This window comes from Tachypleus tridentatus, chromosome 13 (assembly GCF_004210375.1).
Source record: "Tachypleus tridentatus isolate NWPU-2018 chromosome 13, ASM421037v1, whole genome shotgun sequence".
Lineage (NCBI taxonomy): Eukaryota > Metazoa > Arthropoda > Merostomata > Xiphosura > Limulidae > Tachypleus > Tachypleus tridentatus.
Genome location: NC_134837.1, coordinates 40,537,415 through 40,559,395, shown reverse-complemented (window position 1 = coordinate 40,559,395; position 21,981 = coordinate 40,537,415). Strand labels below are relative to the sequence as shown.

Here is a 21,981-nt window from a genome sequence, read left to right as displayed (position 1 = left end):
CTTACACCGCTAAATTAGGGATGGCTAGCGTAGATAACCCTCGTGTAGTTTTGCGCGAAATTCAAAAAGTGCAACAAAAACAAACATACGTAAAGAATTCCAAAAATGATTTTTACATGAATTATTCATAAGTAGTTATTATTTGTTTGTTTTGTTTATCCACGCAAAGCTACATGCGGGATTTTCTACAAAAAAGCTGTCACTAACTTCAGATTGACAAACTAGAAGGAAAGTGCAAAGTCAACAGCACCCTTCACTTACCCTTGGTATTGAACTGTTCCACTTATCACGCACCCACGGCCCCGAACTGAGTAAGAAGCACAATTTGGTGACAAAGGGACACGAGCCTTGGACAATAAGATTCATAATCTAACGCGCAAACGACTTAGGCATGCCAAACCTTCGAAAAGTAATATTGGGAATAACTTACATATATGCAACTTTTTATGTATTGTAACCATTACAAAGAAACAAAAATTCTTTATATCTTAACTACAATAGCATGATAAAATTATATGATGTGTAATATTCAAAGAAAGCAGTGATTTACTGTGGATATAACAGGAGGGACACGTAAATGTAATTGTTGATGTGAATAGAAATTACACTTTTATTTTTCGTGGAGAACCACATGTATACATAAAGTCTTGCATGATACTTTATGAATGTGCTATTTTATTAAATATATATACTTCTGGAAACTAGGCCAAAAATATAAAAGACAAATAAACGAATCGTACATACTACAATCATAAGAAAGCTAAAATATAACTTAGTTAAAAGAAAGGACAGAAGAGTGTATTATAATTATTAGTGTTTTAAATTTGAAGCATATATTTTTTGTTCTTGCATCAGTCAGAAGATTTTTCTTTGTTTCATAATGTTCGCGGAAAACAACACGTACAGCTCTATCTGCGCGCAGCTGTCCATAAGTTTAAGCAAATAGTCCAGCGCGATATGCATACAGTCAACAGCAGCCATCTTCGACTCTTGGGTTAATCTTGTCTAACCAAATATTATGATTTGACCATCACCTTATGGCGTACCCATACCAATCATTTAGCTACGCCCAGCCTTTCAAACAGTATAGATTATAGACCTAACATCTTAAAGTGCATTATGCTTTTTATACAAGTATGTGGATTATATAGAGGCTGAAATAATAATTTCAAGAAACGTTTTACTTACCTCACCAAGTGGTCTATTTATGGTAATGTATTTTTCTTCTTTCCATGTGCTACTAGCAGTATCTATCTTACAACAACTGCCTGCTGGTAGTCAATGGACAATCTGCATTCTCTGGATTTTAGCATTGTAAGTATATAAACTTACAGCTGATCCATCTGGAAACTACAGTTGGTGAGTAATAGTTTTAGATGTGGAATGTAACAAGACTGAACAGCGTTCACACGTGTATCTAGTTATCGTTTCACGAGTTAAGCCTGATAGACGGCTTATCATAACCGCTGTGTTTATCCATTGATGCCTTTCTGAACAGGACACTTTTTTCACTACGTATTAGTTTGTATCATAATTTTTGTTGTCAGTTCTTTCTGGCTTAGTTGTTTGGAATGTTTTTAAGTGTCGTTTGTTTAGATACTTACGTTATCTTGATACATTTGTCTATATGATAAACTATGTAATTTTATATTTTACTGTCAGAATATTCTGAAATACCCATACGCTAAACATCTAAAAACAACAGTACAGTATAATATGTTATCAAAACTTGCTGTATTTTAACATTCCTTGAATATCTTAGCAAACTCAATCGAAATATCATTTTAAAACTTTTAAATGACAAAAATAAACAGAAACAATCACTGTATTTTAAAGTTAAAGGCCCGGCATGGCCAGGTGGGTTAAGGCGTTCGACTCGTAATCCGAGGATCGCGAGTTCGATCCCAGTCGCACCAAACATGCTCGCCCTTTCAGCCGTGGAGGCATTATAATGTAATGGTCAATACCACTATTCGTTGGTAAAAGAGTAGCCCAAGAGTTGGCGGTGGGTGGTGATGACTAGCTGCCTTCCCTCTAGTCTTACACTGCTAAATTAGGGACGGCTAGCGCAGATAACCCTCGAGTAGCTTTTTGTGAAATTCAAAATAACTTTAAAATTAAATTATAAGGTTTTATCTTTCTTATATTATTTTTGATTCCCCTCTGTGGACTCAGCAGATGGCACGATGTCGCTTTGCTATAAGAAAACACACAATCTTACATTATTTTATTTTGACAAACTTTTGTACGTGAAAACAGCATTTTATTATTGTTCAATATGAACGATTATTTCATAAGAAAATCGGAATAATAATGGGAGAGTACATTTTGTTACCTGTAAAAAAGTATGTCTTTTGTAAAGTTTATTGGTGCATTTTTAGAGTTTATTTTGATTATTTGGAATTAAGCACAAAGCTATACAATGGACTATTTGTGCTTTGCCCACCAAGGTAATCAAAAAGATATTTCTAGCGTTGCGGTTGTTTGTTTGTTTTAATTTCGCGCAAAGCTACACGAGAGCTATCTGCGCTTGTTTGTTATTTTGTTTTTGTAATTTCGCCCAAAGCTACACGAGGGCTATCTGCGCTAGTCGTCTTAATTTAGCAGTGTAAGACTAGAGGGAAGACAGCTAGTCATCACCACTCACTGCCAACTCTTGGGCTACTCTTTTACCAACGAATATTGGGATTGACCGTCACATAATAACGCCCCCACGGTTGAAAGGGAAAACATGCTTGGTGTGACGGAGGTTCGAAACCACGACCCTCAGATTACGATTCGAGCGCCTTAACTACCTGGCCCTGCCGGGTATTTCTACCGTTGTGATTCCGCCGACGTACCACTGTACCATTGGGGGAAGGGCGTTTAGAGACATTTTTAAAGAAATGTATAAAAAATCATAAAAGATAAAACATTCATCATGTTGCTATTACAACTAAATACACTTGAACTTGGTATTTGTACCTTGCGAACGTTAATATACCAAGACCAAGCTTTATCTTAAAGCTACGACATAATGCACAATATAAGCAGAAAGAAACAAAGATGGTCTACAATTGATATTTAAAGTTTTTTTTTTATCTTTGCCTATGAACAACATTCTCAAATGTCACTTACGCTCCACAGATACTTTTAACCTTTGCAAGATTTCTTTATTTGAGACACACAATAATTTCGAAAATTCCACCATTTACTCGTAAAGTTTAAAACTTAATTAATATTTACCATAATGACATTATAATTACCTGGCTTCTGAACCCAACCCCAACTAGTATATTTTGAACCACAAGTCGGCTAATTATGGCTTCTGATTTTTCTCTCTCGAGTCAATAAAATGTCTAACATAAACGTGATTTAAATATTATTTATCCATCCAAACTTGGTGTTCATTAAAGTAAATGAGCACGCCTATATGTACTAATGCTTATGGATTACTTTTCTTATTCCTACTGCGTCAACTCGTGTGGTTGTGACACGTTTCAGATTTGCAGCCAACATTACAAGGACCGTATGCTCCTCCTATGCCCAAGTTCCTTTTCGCAGCTGACTTCAACATAAAATCTGCGATTTTTGTCACTTAACTGTATTTAAATCGCGAACTGAATACCAGTAGAAAGAAAAATAATCTAAGTCTCTGTAATCTCTTTTAAGAGACGACAAATAAAATCACAATAGCCAGGGATAAATAATATGAAAAGAGAATACTCTTAAGTTACGACATGTACTGGCATTATTATAAAGATAAAAAGTATTTCCTGACAAGATAAACTGTCCTGAGAGGACAAGCAAAGTATTTTATAATAGGTCTTGTCATATATTTTTTAGGTAATAATTTTTTTTTTTTCAGCTCCTTTCGAGGGTGGTTCATAGAAAATAACTTATTCATTCAAATTTTGTAATTCGTAATAATGAAACGTTAATTATCGTACGTGTACTTCTCGCAGCACGGGGAGTTCTTGCTATAAAGGCAGAAATTACCTCCGAAAACTTGCTTTCTAATGAATCCTATATATAACAAACGAGATGCTTATTTTTTAAGACATTTCAGCTTCTTACAAACATAGACTTATCCTTTATGCTAACGTTTGTCTCAGCACGTTTGATGTTTCAAACAATCACGGAAATGTTTTGAAAAACGTCTTAACTTTTCTTGTTCCATTTCACATATGTTAAAATAAATGCATACTTTCAATTCTATTTCAGACTCAGTTTCAAGGAGAGTCATTCTTGAAGTTAGCAACAAGGTAAAACTGTATTTAACGTAGAAAATCTTCAGTCTCACACCTTATACTATATTACGTTTCCTTCTGTTTCTATCTTTCGCAAGTTAGGTAAATTATCAAATCTTTTTACGATGTTGGGCGTATTTTGTCTAAAGTGTAGCCCAGGAACACGTGAAATAGACAGTTTTGTTCTCAAACAAAAACTAGCGTTATTTCGTTTAAAAGTGATTCACCACCAATGTGAAAAAGATTTAAAATTTTATATAAAAATATAACATGTAGTACAAATGTGAATCTTACCATTCTCTGCCATTAAGGTCGACAACCACGATGAGCAGTCTGTTATAACCAAATATGGTATTTAATATAAAATCCCTATAATTTAGTATCTTTCCAATGAATTATTAACCAATGGCTACAAGTACTTACCTTAGAAGTAAAGCAATGTGTGTATAAATATTATTTATCAATTAATTAAAAGCTAAATGAATAATTTAAAGTGCACTTTCAACCTGTGTAAGTTTTATGAAACGGATGGACCTTGACGGCCCAGCATGGCCAGATGGTCAGTGTGCTCGACTCGTAATTTGAGGGTTCGAATCCCCGTCACACCAAACTGTGGGGCGTTATAATGTGACTGTTAATACAACTATTTGTTGGTAAAAGAGTATTCCAAGTGTTAGCGGTGGGTAGTGATGGTCAGCTTTCTTTCTTCTAGTCTTACACTCCAAAATTAGGGACGGCTAGCGCACAGAGTCCTCGTGTAGCTTTTCGTGAAATTCAAAATAAACAAACAAACTTACTTTGACGGAGTGTCACTGAATAAAGTAGGTTCTTTTTACAGATTCAGAATAGGAAACATATCTAGTTTATTGAACACCATAGTGAAAGATAGGACTCCAACAATTATGTAATATTCTATTTCATTACAGTACATGTACCGTATGTCTTTATTTTGTGTGTAGAGTCTTCAGTAAGCAAACAACTTGTGTTGATTAACCAGTAAAATATGTAATTGAATTAAGTTTAAAATTAATAAAAACCGAGGCATACGACATCTGTACAAAGCCTAAAAAGAATATTTTGTTCTTACACAAAATAGTATGGTTGAACAATTCCATTGTAATGTACAGGGTGTTCGGAAAGTCACTGTGCAGTTTTGTAATCATATGTCTATTCAGTCTATTTTAAACCAGCAACTGATAGCAATGTTTAGAAACAAAATAAGAAGGATCCAAGCCTGTATTAATGCTAACGGGGGTCACTTTCAACATTGTTTATAATTGTCATTCATATTTACCTCTTGTATTCTATATTGAAACATGTCTATTAATAAATATATAAGTGCACAGTGACTTTCCGAACACTCTCTCTATATATATCTTAAACATTTATTAGCCAGTGTGTCAATCTTTCGAGCCTTCTTCGAATTCTTGAGAACATTCGTCTCTATTTATATGGATACCGTGCATTTCAATCATCACCAACATATTTGGACTCTGCTGTCTTGCACCCTGTTAACCTTCCACCTTTAAGGACCACACTTGAGGATGTTCGTGTCACTGGTTGTGATGTCTAAATATGTTCTTTTGAGGGCTACTTGGTTCATCCCTAGCCCTCAAACATGGCTTGTGGTGGCGCCAGTAACTAACTCACAACAGCATATATCATGATACATATTTCTGTAAGTACTTATCCAGGATAGCCTGTGTTGGAGGAATTGCTTTAACAGTGTAACTGTATCGTTGTTCTTTGAACTTGGTTGAGACTTACTAGTGCTCTTGTACAACACATTTGCTAATCAATACTAAATCACAAACAATTTATTATGAAAAACTCTGTGTTTGTTGGGAATCATATGAACTTTTATTTCATATATGTTTTTGTTTCTCTTCAGCAAAACTTTTGTTCTAGACTAAAGATATTTAACAACTTACAAATCTGCTTTCGTTACCAAACATATTATGTTCATTTTCTGTTCTATTTCATTAATAAATAAAACAATGTTGTTGACTCTATGTCTCGCGTACCATATTTAATCTTTATTATAAATCCGTTAAAATCCATAGCTTTTGAATCATGACTACTATTCTATGTATATATATAATAAATTAGACTAGCATTGTCAACGTAACTAAGCCATAGTTCACGTTAATATATTACTACGAATTATTTGAAGAGTAATCACGCACAGTGTATTACCGAACTTCGATTTAGATTAAATATATTAACCTTAACTTGTTGTTAGAGTCTAAAATAAGAGACGTATTAACCTAAACGAGCCAATCACCTGTGATGCCAGTGCTCATTTGGGGTGCAAGCAATTAGTAGGGAAGACAGTACAGGGTGGCTATGAGCGATGTTTTTTCTTGTCCAAAGACAAAAGACATTTACTCTTAGCTATTGGTGAACAACGTGCATAAGCAACGATACCATTTATCTCTTTGTAACTTTGTAAATTCATGGGAAAAATAATTAAATCCGCGTGTGACGTATTCATGACCTCATACCTACACCTTGCGTGTCTGTAAACAAATAACACCGCTTTAAGAACATTTTTATTTATTTTTTTTCAATTTCTGTCCACAAATGACAGTTTTCACTTGAATACTCGGTAGATACCTGAAAATTGATAATACAGAACTGCTTCTCACATTATTTATCTCCTTATAACTTCGTAAGCGATGAATCTGTGTGTGACCTCTTAACCTTCGTTTTGCTCCACTACGCGCAGCAAATTCAGCTGCACCTTTTTTTTTCTACACATTCAAATAGAGAAAAAAAGTTATCCGTGACAGGAAACGAAGACGAAACGGGAAAATCGTGACCCCTATTACAAATCTACATACACACAGGATACAGATTTTGCAAAGTTGGGATCGCACATCGCATAATAAAAAGGTTTTTCTCGTATCATACATATTAGCAAGAGTTTCATTATGGTACTGTGATGATTTGTTGTTGCACTGTAAAGCTATGAGACGCATTAACTCTAATCTGTTAGTACACTGCAAAGTTACGAGCTTCGTCGGAACAATTTCATTCAGTGTCATATAGCTTACTTTTTTCCTAATATTAAGTGGTACTAACTGACTGATTTTATAAGAACAAATTAGATGTGGGCCAAGTATTGCCAGATGGTTAGAGCGTTCACCTCGCAATCTACATGTCAAGTATTCGAAACCCCATCACCAACGTTTGCCCTTTCAGCCGTGATGGCCTTATATTATGACGGTCAAACCCATTATTCGTTAGTAAACGAATCGTCCAAGAGTTGGTGGTGGGCGATGATGACTAGCTGCCTTCCCTCTAGTCTTTCACTGCTAAATTATGGACGGCTAGCGCAGATAGTCCTCTGTAGCTTTACGCGAAATTAAAACCAAACTTTATTATGTATATTTTATAACGAAACGTTGATTGCTATGTACAAAATTCAGCATTTTAAAACTGTTTAACATAACTTTATTCAGATTAGGTTAAATAACTTATAAGTGTTATCTGACACAACCACATTTTTATTATATATAACCTTCAGCTAAGGTTTATCATCCGTATTTTTAATTATCCTATCTGACATTTTTACTGAAAAGCGAGCCGGTTAGTTCTTATTTTATCTCTTGGGTTGGTCCCCTGCTAGAATAGCAGTAAGTCTACGGACTTACAACGCTGAAATCAGGGTTTCGATTCCTCTTGGTGGACACAGCAGATAGCCCGATGTGTCTTTGCTATAAGAGAAACATACACACACAATCTTTTGGGTTAAGTGTTTCCCAATGGTTAACATGCTATACTATTAATATGCAGGTTCAAGGTTGACATTCTATTGCTAAAAGAAAAGTTATTCTCTTCACTTTAGGGACTTGAATGCGTTAAAATGATAACAAACAAATCCCACTATTCAGTTATACAGAAGTATCCCAAAAATTAATGGTGGCGGTTGTTGACTGTCTGCCTAAGAATTAAAAACAGAAAGGGAAGATAAACCTTGTGTACATATACAAAAAAACAATTTCTTTCTGGCTTATGTATTTCTTTTTTAATATTCTAATTTACTAACTAACTTCGCTAAAACAACACAGTTTCGATAAAATTATTTTAAAAAATTTTAGTTATGACATAGCACTCGATTCCAGTTCCATCCTGACAGCGCCCTCGTGCCAGTTCCAGTAACTAACTTTGACATAAAATATTCTACTAAATACCGTTTAACATAAAATATTCTACTAAATACCGTTTAACATAAAATGTTCTACTAAATACCGTTTAACATAAAATGTTCTACTAAATACCGTTTAACATAAAATATTCTACTAAATACCGTTTACCATAAAATATTCTACTAAATACCGTTTAACATAAAATATTCTACTAAATACCGTTTAACATAAAATGTTCTACTAAATACCGTTTAACATAAAATATTCTACTAAATACAGTTTAACATAAAATATTCTACTAAATACCGTTTAACATAAAATGTTCTACTAAATACCGTTTAACATAAAATGTTCTACTAAATACCGTTTAACCCTCAAACGGCGGTCATCATCAATTGATGCTGCTACTCACAACATTCTCGCTGTTTAAAGGTTAACCAATGCCGCTTTTTAAACAAAAGCCCTGCTGTAATTGATTTTTTTCACATGACCAAATAAAGCTTTATGCAATATCTTGTTAAAAATAATAGTGAAAACATTTATTATAAAGGTATTCATTGAAAAATATCGAAGGCAAAGACGTATTTTTTTTTATTTACAGAATACCCGTCTTTAACCTTTTTTTTCGTTTTTATATAGACGATTTTCTTTTCAAAATTGTGCTTTGAAATTCTATATGATAAGGTTAATATTTCATATATCAATTCTGTCATGTAAATCGATTGATATTTCTATGATTAATTTTTAATTTTGCAATTCAGCATTGTATCTCAGAACGGCTGGTATTAGTATTAACATTTATTGATAAGGAGAGAACAATATTTCGACCTTTCTAGATCATCTTCAGGTTAAGAAGGAGAGAGTGGTGATGACTAGCTGCCTTCTCTATAGTCTTACGCTGCAAAAATTAGCAAATAGCTTTCGTCTAGTTTTGCGCAAAATTCAAGAAACAAATAAACACCTTAAGACAACGACTTTCTTCGGGCGATGTCGCTTTTCAATTAAAGTTAAACGTCAAGTTTTTAGTTTGTTTTTTTTTCTAATGAACTGGTTCACCAAATGCATTACATTTAATAATGAATTTTCCCCACGTGTGCATCCTTACATTTTAATCTAATTAGAACTGTTAGTTTAGTTTTATCCAAGTTATCAACTAATTTCTCGTGAGCGAACAAGGCCCTCAGCTGGTGTTGCTTTGGAAAACCGTATAGTACAAATTCGATATTACAACGGTTGTATATTTCAAACACAAAGTTTAAGTCAATGTTTCTTAAATCTTTGAAATTCAGCGAACTAATGCTTATAAAGGTGAAAATAAAAAGGTGAAAATAGAATTCTAATATGATTTGTAAATATCCATTGAAATATAATTATTGCAATGATTACGTGTAAGGTGTGGATAAATGTATTTTGTATTCATAAATCTATACAACCTTTTTTCATGGTTGTGGGATATAAGCAAATGTTATCTATATACCCTTGTTCTCAGGGTGAGTCAGGCTACGTATGCTGTAGACTACGGCCAAAGCAATCAAATGAATACGAAACAGGTGCTGCCTGGATTGGCTAAGTATTTACTGCAAGATCAATATCGTGCTTTCAAGATGAGTTTCTTTTCCTAGCGGCATTATCGGTATGGGATGTTCAATCACCAGCAATTTACGCATATTGTGCAAAGTGTGAGCGGCCAGAGTACCTATAAAACTACAGTAGAAATAAATTGCATGACTCGGTTGAATCAACGTCTGGAAAATGAATTATAGACATTCAAAAAATATTAAAGTCGTATACGTAAAACATCACTCAGAATTTAAAGTCTTATTATTATTATTCTCTATGGCGAAATGCAGTCGCTACCTTTTACAGTGTATCGAAATTTAATACGATGTTAAGTACTAGCTGGTGATTGGTTGTGTCCCTGAGCACGTGGAAACTTCAGATTGAAAAAATACAAAAGAACTTACACAAAAGATCTGAGGACATTACAGAGTGGAAAAAGTATAAGTACATTTCCATTTGCTGCTTGGCCTTACAGTGAAAACTGTGCGTAACATTTATAAAGCTTTAAACTCTAAAACGTATGAGTAAAGTACTTAGATTTGGCCTGACTCTTACTAGAAAGGTTGTTTTCCTAAACTTTCAGGCTACTTCTATGAAACAATATTATTTAATTCAATGGCTCAAGTTTTAATCGGAGTCAATTTCTCGATAATTCTGAAGTCAAAGTAATCTCTTAAACTTCAATAAAGTAAATAAAAACATGCATCGGTTCAAAACGTGATACATAAAATGTACTTGATTAATTTTTTTTCTTATATAATGTTGTTGACATAAATAACTGAAATCTATTTAGTCTTATGTAATGTTGTTGACATAAGTAACTGAAATCTATTTAGTCTTGTTCACTCGTATTTAATTATCTTTACTTGTTTATTGTTTTTAACTACTGATTGTGAAAAAGTAATCACAGTAAAATAATGAATTATTTCTCAGAACAGACTTTTAAGTTCCAATTTCAGATACCTATAGACGATTTTCAAATTTGCACACACACACACACACACACACACGTACATTTGTTGAAATTACTTGTTTATCCGAATATGCATCAGGTATTAAATTCTAAATGAAATTACATATGTAAAACTCATTTTAAGTTGTAAAAGGTTTGACTCGTCTCTTTCTTTCATTTTCTGCTTATCTGAAGTAAGTAATACAAGTTCTATGAATTCAAAGTGCCTATCATAAACTTCTAAAACGATGTAACTATGCTCTGTTTCTTGTTTAGGTTTGTAATTTTAATTCCCTTTGGCCGTAATGTATAAGAAAATTTCCATTTTGAACTTTTACAGGATTAACCAGTTTATAACATTGAAATCCTAAACATTACTGTCTTTGGTCAAGTTTTAAAGCTCTCTTTAAAAACTATTAATCATGATATACATTTTTAATGATTTCGGAAAAAATCCTTGCTTTAGTCACATAATCAAAACTTTTGTTTAGCAAACTTATTTGAAAGATGACATATTATTAGTTGAAATATAATCTATAATGCCACAATCATGAGAGTGTTTATAATTTACTTGTTAAAATTTAAAGACCACTTCATTTAAATATCTACACATTTCAATACAGAATGAAAACAACTTCATAGAAATATAGTTGTTTGATCTTTCTATTTCTTCTAGATTATATTTACCCATAATGAATGGGTCAACGTAAAATAAGAAGGTAACTAACTCATTGACACGTCTTATCAATGGTTCTACATCTCAGCTGTTCGACGATGGATTGTTGTGGTTGTCACAAATGGCGCCAAAGGTCAAGAAATCCATGGAACTTTCTCGTCGTAATATCGGTTATCTTACAAGGTGAGTGAAAATATTTACTGCAAAGCTTTTCGTCCTTTTTCCTACAGTTAAACTGTTATGTTAAAATATGAGAAACGTGTTATTTGAACTGCTGTATATAAATCAAATATAAAGAACGAATGAAACGTGATTACAAAAGAAACTTTTATGATGGTATCTCAGTATTTCACGATACCAGGAAAACTTGAAACAAATGTTTTTGTGTTAACACTACACATTAATTCTCATTAAGTGACCATCAAACATAAATAAAAAAACAACTTTAAACACCCCTTGGTGTTACATTAATTTTTCTGAAGATTTATTGTGAACAACGAAACGCTTTTCACCAATAGAATGTATGAATAGTGTATATTAGGCGTTGTGTATGAAATCAGTTATTTTACTTTTTAGCTTTTTTACTTGTAGACCATGAAGGGTTAGATTCATTAGGACGTTTTCCTCGTGTCTGAACTGTGAGTTTGCGTGCGTTTTTCTTATAGCAAAGCCACATCGGACAATCTGCTGAGCCCACCGAGGGGAATCGAACCCCTGATTTTAGCGTTGTAAATCCGTAGACTTACCGCTCTACTAGCGGGAGTAAAGGACGAGCATGTTTGGTTTGACCGCAATACGAATTCGCGACCCTCAGATTACGAGTCGAACGTCTTAGCCCACTTGGCCATGCCAGGCCGTTAAATATCAGTGATTATGAATTTGCTTACAGGTGAGTATTTATTATGATACAAAAATGTATCTCAGGGTGGCTGGTATGAGTATTAACGTTTCTACTAATAAAGCAGAGAACAAAGTTTCGACCTTCCTAGGTCATCAGATCAAGTCGTTGTTAGCATGAAGATGACCTGTCCTCTGCTTTATTAATAAAAGTGTTAATACTCATACCAGCCGTACTGAGATTCATTTTTACTTCAAGCGTGTTTTTCGTCATCACGAATATTATGATACAACATGAAGGTCGAAGTAAACCACACTTGCTCGGACTCTTTCCAGGGAAAATGTCCATGTTGATACACGCATTAATATTCTTATGCTGTGTATTACGTTGTTAGTGTTCGGTATTGTGAAGTCTCATACTTAAACGAACAGTTGGGTACGTATAAATAACATATTTTTCTAGTTCTCAACTAACACAAGAACATACGAAATTCATTTTAAATGTTATCATATTAGTCCAAAACTTGTATGGCTTTTATTATCGGGCCTGGCATGGCCAAGCGTGTTAAGGCGTGTGACTCGTAATCTGAGGGTCTTGGGTTCGCATCCCCGTCACGCTAAACATGCTCTCCCTTTCAGCTGTGGGGGCGTTATAATGTTACGGGCAATCCCACTATTCGTAGTAGCTTTGTATGAAATTAAAACAAACAAACAAACAAAAACTTTTATTATCTATTAATAGGTGGCCTTATTAAATCTCGATTTATAAAATCTGAAAACTCAGAGTGGCTTGTTTTGCATTTCGGGCAAAGCTACTCGAGGGCTATCTGCGCCAGTCGTTTCTAATTTAGCAGTGTAGGCTAGAGGGAAGTCAGCTAGCTTGCTAGTCTACATCTATTTTGTTGCTTCGCTTGTCGCTTGCGGCAAACGTACCCAACATTGACCATCTTCAATTTAAAGTAATGTCTCTAGGTTAAATGTATATATATTTTAACGTAAACTTGTTTGAGGCTTTTTAGAGGTTAAGACTAATACCTTAGATGTAAAAAAAATTCTCACTAAGGAAAATATTAAACGCTATGTAAATTAAGGATTCCATTCGATTAACTTAGTGATGTGAGAATCAGTTTTTATACTTGGAAAAGGTTGTTTTAATAGCTTTCAGTACAACATTTTGTCCTACAGTAGCGAACCTTCAGGTTACTCTCACAGTTAAATAATATTTATGAACAATATACAGTAACAATGAACTAACTACAAACAAGAGATTGACCGAAATGGGAAAAGTAAATCATATTTTTTCCCCTGTACTTTTTGTCTTTAAAAACTCAGGTATTTTGCGTGAAGTCAGCTTTTTTTTAACTGTCCGATTGATGAGCTAATTAAATGAAAGAAAAATATTATCTTAATGCCTTTCGTATCAGCAACAAAGCAGAGAAGTAAAACGTTTAACGCTGAGTGTTACATCAAAGAACAAACCTGGTTCATCAACCCCGTGAATGTGACTTTCCATGATCAAGTAGAACCATAGAATTCAACATATGCTGAAATGTTGACTGAACATTTTAATCGAACACACATCGAAATACTAATTAGACATGTTTTCTTGAAACTTTGACCATTGTTCTGTCAGTTTTAAACTATATTTAATATGGCAAATTACATTAATAACAGTAGAGACATTTTTATAGCTTTAGGGAAACCGATTTTTAAATATATATATATTTAAACTATATAGAGATTTCTTTTGAGACATACACGCGTTAGTGGTTGGAGTTTTAGACTAGTTTACTTTCCTTCTAGTACAGAAAATCTCAAAGTGTTTCATGTAAGGATTTCAGGTGGTACCCGGTAGGGGCAGAAGGGTGCTCGTTTTAAAAAGTTTTCTTCCTGAGCCCGACATATAGAAGCCGCGTCTACATCTCAGTCTCACCAACCTCGAGCCAGACATCCCTGTCCTACTGTCTGGTCATTTCTGCACTCCCTCGCTTTGAACAGTCATCAACTTATTTATACGTAACTTTGAATGCTCTGGTTATTACTTCACGATTACACTTAATGGACAATATTAATAAAGTTTATAAGCTTCTGTGCATTATTACGTTGTTATATGATTGTTCTTCTTCTCCAGCCAACAGTCAGACATCGCTGACTACACCCCTACCCCGGTGGTACATCAGTAAGGCTGAAGTCTAAAAAATGATGCGTAAAACTTTGGACAAATAGACAAACCTAAATGCGTCAGAATTATTACAAGCTTTCTTGTAAATAAATAGGGTGCCACTTATGCTACCTTATATTAACATCGGTTATGCCTAGCTCTACTTAATATCGTGACTTATTCTAATAGTGAACAACATATCATTTATTCTACAAGCTTGTCAATATTTTGTACTTATATTACGCCTACTTTAGTTCTTCCAACTAGAATGATGTATTAAAGTAGTTGATATAGAATGATACAACAAAATCATGCACACGTTGTTGTCATAACAAGCTGGTTTTCATCAGCTGACTCAGATAATCATAGTTCCTTTCGTTACATACATTCATTTGAAAATGGGCGATTTATCGATCTATTACCTCGATGAACCTGTAAGATAAAACACCAAGACCGGCTTCTATTTATTACAATATTAATACAAGAACTAGATTTGATTGCTGGTCGAGAGATTAGAACCAAAATAAAACCGCTAATCAAAAACCAAAACAAAAAAACGTTATTAGGATTAATGCAACATCATAACGATACTTGTATGAATGAGAGATATGCACAATTACGAGTTTGCGTGCACTGCCAGTAGCAGTTACCTATAGACAGGATATTATCCTGATGAATTTCTTCCTTTCCCAACGGCACTTCTTTGATCGGTTTCTATAACTTACTAGTTCAAACAAGTCTTCCATGAAGTTGAATTGTAGTACTGGTTACAGCAATCTGTTCAACACAGCTTAGGCTAAACCTAGCGAGTTGTTAATATTTATTTGAGGATATTCGTTTATGAGTATACTATTACGTAAGAAATAGACATAATACATTATTTACGTGGTTTATTTCGGAAATGTGTTTAAATTGCGACACAAAATACAACTGCCCCTTCATCATTGCTTGTCGTGCTGACAACAGATATCTGGAACTCGTTTTTCTAAAGTTCTTTCATTGCTTTGTACGAATGGATAGATCGATCGACACATTTACACATACATGGCAAAGAAGAGACGACGAATACAGTACATTTTGTAATATTCTCCAATCTGTCTTTTCAATCTCAGAAAGAAAAAAAAACTGTTTGTACTTTTTTGCAGGTACGCGATATGCAAAAATGTCTGTCAGCAAATTATTATAAGACTTTTAATATTTTTCGTCCACCCACCTCCGTTTTTTTTTTCTATTGTCGCCTCACAAATAAAAGCCATTAAAGCACAACGCCATCTGTCGTAGTCGCATTATTATCGTTATTCAGACGAAAACCTTTTAATATCGGTAAGATTCTACTGCTTATTGAAAAGTTAATATTTAGCTATTATATCAAACTGCAATTCAAGGTCCTACTATCCAGTCCTATTAATTAACGAACCGTTTGATAAGAAACATATTAATCTCATTGTAGTTTGGTGTGAAGAATAAGGAAAAATCTAACATTTGGTCACGTAAATATGTTTCATGGCAGAAAAGTGAATGAAACACCTTATATGCCTCACTAAAATACATAAAACTCTGATGGTTTTGCTTTAGTAGTGCCTTAGAACTTATGTCAGTGGTCAACGTCTGAGAACTAAAAGCTTTGCTTTAAATAAATTTTCATAATAAAAATAAATTATACAGTCACCTTAAAAAAAAACCCAACAAATATCCATAAACTTATCAGCTCCTTAACTAGTTCGAAAAATCAAACTTACAAACATTAATTCAGTGTATTAAATAATAAATGTTACTTTCACTTTCGAGACTAGTATTAAGAAAACTCTGTGTGACGATATGCTCATGCAGAGGAAGAGATACAATAACACTAATTCAGCAAAGTAAACCCAATATTGGTACTAACTTCTAGTAATGTCAGTTTATTTGTAGGACTTAACCTCATCCACGATGCTTATTCTTGAAAGCATTTTTGGTTCAAATTTCTAAATCAATTATGCGTTTGGTTTTGGTTGCATTATATGCATAAATATGTTTGAAAATAATAGCTAAATGGTGATGGAAAAAAAATCTAAATAAACGTGGGAGACTCGGCATGGCCAGATTGTTAAGGAGCTCGACTCGTAATGTGAAAGTTGCGGGTTCGAATCCTCGTCGCATCAAAGATGCTCGCCCTTTTAGTCGTGGTGAGGGTCAATCCCACTATTCGTTGTTAAAAGAGCCGCCCAAAAGTTGGGGTGGGTGGTGATGACTAACTGTCTTCCCTCTAGTCTTACACTGCTAAATTAGGGACGGCTAGCGCAGGAAGCTCTTGTGTAGCTTTGCGCGAAGTTCAAAAAGAAACAAACAAGCAAACATAAACCTGCTAACCTGTCGTCGCGAAGTATTAATCTTCGTTTAACCTCTGTTAACTTCAAAGATTTTCGCTGTTTCTGATAAAAAAAAACCATACCATATTTCTTCTTTTCTTATGTTAGAGAAGGAAAAAACAAACAAAGCGTATTCTAAACATTACTAGCGTATATCTATCATATACTTTTGTAGAAAGCTTTAAATAATGAGAGATATTTCTGTATACACCGGTTCAGAACGTTATATTAATCGATTTTGGAGTCTCCAATTGTCGTTACTTTTCATGTTGTCACGTTTAAACATGCTATACATGTTGACAGTCGTTTCGCAATGCAATTTTCATTGCAAAATTCTCTATCGTAAAACTGCTATGTCCGAAAGTAACACTTCTTTATACATGGTTTCTACAATATATCTAATTACAACAGTTTTTCAGTGCCTGTTACAACATTCCTTTTGCGCATAAATCTGTAATCATTATAACCAGTGACTTTCACCAGTATGACCTCAAATGGAACAGCGTGAATACCATTGAGGTGACTTATATAAACATATAATTCCCTGTATTAATAGAAAATGTTTGTAATTTGTCACTTTATGCTGTTTTAAAATCACTGTTGTCAAGAACGGTGTTAAATTTCTTTCCCTTAAGCTGTCTATCCTACGTATTACCTAGAGTAATACCTTTTGTTCTATTGTAGAAAAAATAATTGTAAGGTTACCTATAGCATGTGAAGTTAGAGCAATATAATTACTACTAATGGTCAGATGGCATCGTGTATTTCATTGGTCACAGACATAGCACTAGCTTCTCTGGGTAAGTTTGAAGTTAACGACTTTAATAACTGGCGAGAGAATTATTCAGTATGGAGTAATAATTTTAAGATATTTAGTATGAAATACAACTTTGAGAGACACAACAAAGGTAATTATTCATTTTCACTGTGTTTGCTCACTTTAATGGTACTCTTGTGTTTAGGCTTAATTTATTTATTTATAACAACTTCGATACCATATAATATATAGAATTATTCTACAGTGAATGTCTTGTTGAATCTCCGGTTGTTAAGAGAATCTGTATTTTTCATTCTAAGTGCAATCAGTCTTACCTAAACGTATCAAAGAAGTATGCGATAATTGGATTGGTATGTTATGGAAAAACGTGTGTCGCTTTTCCAAACAGCACCTTATGTGCAAAACGTTTAGGTTAGAGGCCATTATAAGATTCAGAAGTATTTTCTAACTTTGAACTACTGAGAAGAGGAAAGACAGTCAGTTAGCTCTGCATACGCCACCACAAAGGTTTCGTTTTGCTCTTTGAACAGAATAACGTAATCTGAAACTGCGAAGTGTGTTCATTGGCATAACGTTATTTGACCCTCAAAATTAGACACTGCCCCTCTAACAACTTGTGTAATTACTTGCTTCTTTAGCGCTTTAACTTCAAGTGAAGAAGACCTACAGGTCAGAGTCTTGAGTATATATATATTTAAAACAAACTAACATTTTGCCACAGCGTGATAATCTTTTTATTTTTGTCACGATTGTCTTTCCTGTCTTGAATAAACACATGTAGGTCAGCCAAATATGTGAGCATGCGTACACTAAGTATGCAGGACACATCCTGTATTAGCACATTGTTCCACGCCTGACTGACTTGTTTGTGGGAATCTTTCTAGTTTTCGAATCCATCGCACACTTCAAACTTCGTAGCTGCAGGCAAGCTATGTTTCTATAAGTGCATGTGCCTGTCACATGCAATTCAATGAACTAGCAAACTAACCTAAACGTCTTTAAGTTATAACCATTATGAACGTTGAGGCCAGCAAGAAAATTTGTAAATTACGCAAAACGTTTTTTCAGGGATAGAAAAGGTAAAAAGCTATTAATAAATTGAGGTCATGTACATCATATAGTGTGTTGAAAATCATAATCTCAGCTAGAGTGATGTAGTTGCATTTGAAAACAACTTTAAATCTGTCACACTTTAATAATTAAAACAACCCATTTTCTGCCTGCGATGTTAGCAACAAACAAACAGACCAAAACAATGATGATTGTGTGTCCTCAGTTTTTCCAAAGCTTCTAAAAATAAAACAATGTTTAAAAATTAATAATATTAAATTCGATTTTTTATCGTGATCAGGTTATCTGCATTTCAAAACGAAAATATATATTTGCAATAATATTTAACCTCCTTTTTAGGCTCAGCAGTTTGGTTTGTTTTTTAATCTCGCGAAAAGCTACACGAGAGTTATCTGCGCTAGCCGTCCCTCATTTAGCAGTGTAAGACAAGAGGGAAAGTAGGTAGTCATCACCACCCACCGCCAACTCCTGGGCTACTATTTTACCCACGAATAGTGGGATTGATCGTAACATTATAACGCCCCCACGGCTGAAAGGGCGATCATATTTGGTACGACAAGGATTCAAACCCGTGACTCTCGGATTACGAGTCGAGTGCCTTAACCACCTGGCCATGCCAGGCCATGGCTCAGCGGTAAGTTTGAAAGCTCATAAAACTCAAGTTTCGGTGCTTGCAGCTGGCAGTGTTTAAAATAGCTCATTATGTAATTTTGTCCTTAAAGTTGGTTTTCCTATAGCAAAGCCACAAAGCCCATCACCGAAAGGAATCGAATCCCTGATTTTAGAGTTGTAAATCCGTAGACTTATCGCTGTACCAGCGGGGGACTTGTCCTAAAAAAAAAGACGTATTTGTCAAATTATTGCGATGATTAGAGAACATGTCACTAAAATTATAATAATTAATTTTAAATTAATGTGTAATTCTAAAAAAAAGTTAAAGAAGAATAAGGAAAAACCTATCAACAGAAGACCAAAGTTAATGATTCTTTCTTTATTTTTTTAATTTTGTGGATGTTTTTTATAACGCTTTTACAACAGTTTTATCGTGAGGAAACTGAGCCATAGTTTTAACACCCACAGATTTGATTCTGATTAGCACTGCTATATAATATACAATTATGTAATACATTTGTAGTTTTTCGCTGAGTACTTTTAGCTATTATTTATTTACTTTTAATATTTTGGAACCTTGGTAATATATAACGTCTAAATTCCTATAGCCTTTCGCTGTCCGCAGGCAGTTACACTTAATATTCAGAAATAACCTTAACGTAGAATTGAACCACCCTTAATATTCTAGATTGTAAAACTCCCAACCTCCACCCATTTATTTAATATTATAAATAAATAAAAAAAACTGCAAAAATGATATTCGTAAGGTGGAGATTAGGAATATTATAAAAATTTAGGATGGCTAATTTCCACTCTAAGTAATGTAAAATAACTTATTGCACAAAATGTATTAATACCTTTTCTCTCTCTCTCTCTCAGTCAACCAAACTTATAGATGTGTTTTGCTGATTATTTTTCTTGCGTTGTCTAAAACCTTTTTGCTGGACTTTCCAATAAACGACGATATTTTAGCGTTAAATCTTATAAAAGAAAACAAACTAAATAACTGATATAACCATGGTCTGTAATTATTTTTTTATTTCTGCTTTAAGTCTATTCTTAAACACAGTTAACAACGGCAGTACAGCTGAAGTAGCGTTCTCTCCTTCTCTTTCCTGTATTTCCTGAATGTTATAACTTGTGTCAAGAGTTATGTGATGAACCTATTCTGTTGGAAAGTAACAACGCTGAAAACGTACTTCAAGCGTTCTCTAAGAGTGGTATATAGCTTAAAATCGCTATTACATTGCTTCCCTTCAACACAGGTGAAAGAAAACCACAAGTCTAGCCCTATAGGAACAGTCACGCACTACTTAGGTATTTAAAAGCTGATTGGACAAGGAGATGTTATACGCCATGAGCTCAGCATTTAGTACCAGACACCCCATTTTTGACAAATATTTACTGCACCTTCGAGAATTCTGACTTTTCCTCTTTTAACGTGTTAAACAGCAAAAGTTCCATTTCTTGTCTTTAGGTAGGTGTCTGATACAAATGAGATGTGTTTGTTTTTTTTATCCGGTCTTGGAACTGATTTCTTTTGCATTCAGTTTTTATTTTAGATAAGGCAAGATTCCAAATCTTGCAAACATTCTAAAATCTGTTGTTAAAACTAACGAACAACATACCATTAAAGGAAACAGGTGCCAGTTTTTAATTATTAGAAATCAGTTAAGCACTTTTCTTAGGACTTTATTAGCTTACTTTGACATCTGAGCACAACATTTTCTCCTCCGATTCCATCTGTTCAGTTACATAATTCATTATTTAAGTTGTTGATGGGAAACGTTGCGTTGTAGCGTGACCACAATAGGTAGATAAGTCCCAGTATAGTGTGTTTCTTTCTTATTTGGTGATAGCGTGCGACAGTAATAATTATTCAGAACCCAAATCAGTATGTGTGCTCTGGCACGTGGCAGGCTTCATTCTATTGGTTGCATACTTATAGAATACCTGTTTTGAATATATCACAAAATGTTAGTCTGTTTGTCTTCTTTTAATACATTTTTCTTTCTAGAAACAGAATGCATAATTAATGTATCGTGACAAGAAATTCCGTTTACGAGATGAAAACTGTTATTTCAAATAGTTTTTCAGTTGAGTTTTAAAATACTAAATCAGTTATTATTATTTACATAAACGAATCAAATCAACATATTTATCTAATTCGTTTCCCCACGTGCTAGTCTGATTTTCTAAAGCTAATATTGAAAAAATTACCTGGTATTCATTGTAAGACTAGAGAGCTAGTTAATGTTTTGTGGGCCCGACATGGCCAAATGGTTAAGGCTCTCGACTCCTAATTCGAGGGTCGCGGATTTGAATCCCCGTCATACCAAACATGCTCGCCCTTTTAGCCGTGGGGGTGTTATAAGGTGACAGTCAATCCCACTATTCGTTTGTAAAAGAGTAGCCCAATAGTTGGCGGTGATGACTAGCTGCCTTCCCTCTAGTCTTACACTGCTAAATTATGGACGGCTAGCGCAGATGGCGCTTGTGTAGCTTTGCGCAAAATTCAAAACAAACAAACAATCGTGTTGTGTGCGTTTGTTTTATATATAACTTCTCAAAATGAAAGATTGTTTTTATTGTATTTAGTTCACTAA

The 21,981-nt window shown here is 34.1% G+C and overlaps 1 protein-coding gene across 1 annotated transcript in view; it reads left to right on the top strand.

The window, feature by feature from the left end:
• Positions 1 to 21,981, top strand: part of LOC143237763 (uncharacterized) — a 214,370-nt gene that overhangs the window by 150,826 nt on the left and 41,563 nt on the right. Inside the window, exon 2 of the mRNA XM_076477328.1 lies at positions 11,569 to 11,751. Within this exon, the coding sequence (XP_076333443.1) occupies positions 11,640 to 11,751 (112 nt within the window). The 5' untranslated portion in view covers positions 11,569 to 11,639. The remainder of the gene's footprint in view (positions 1 to 11,568; positions 11,752 to 21,981) is intronic.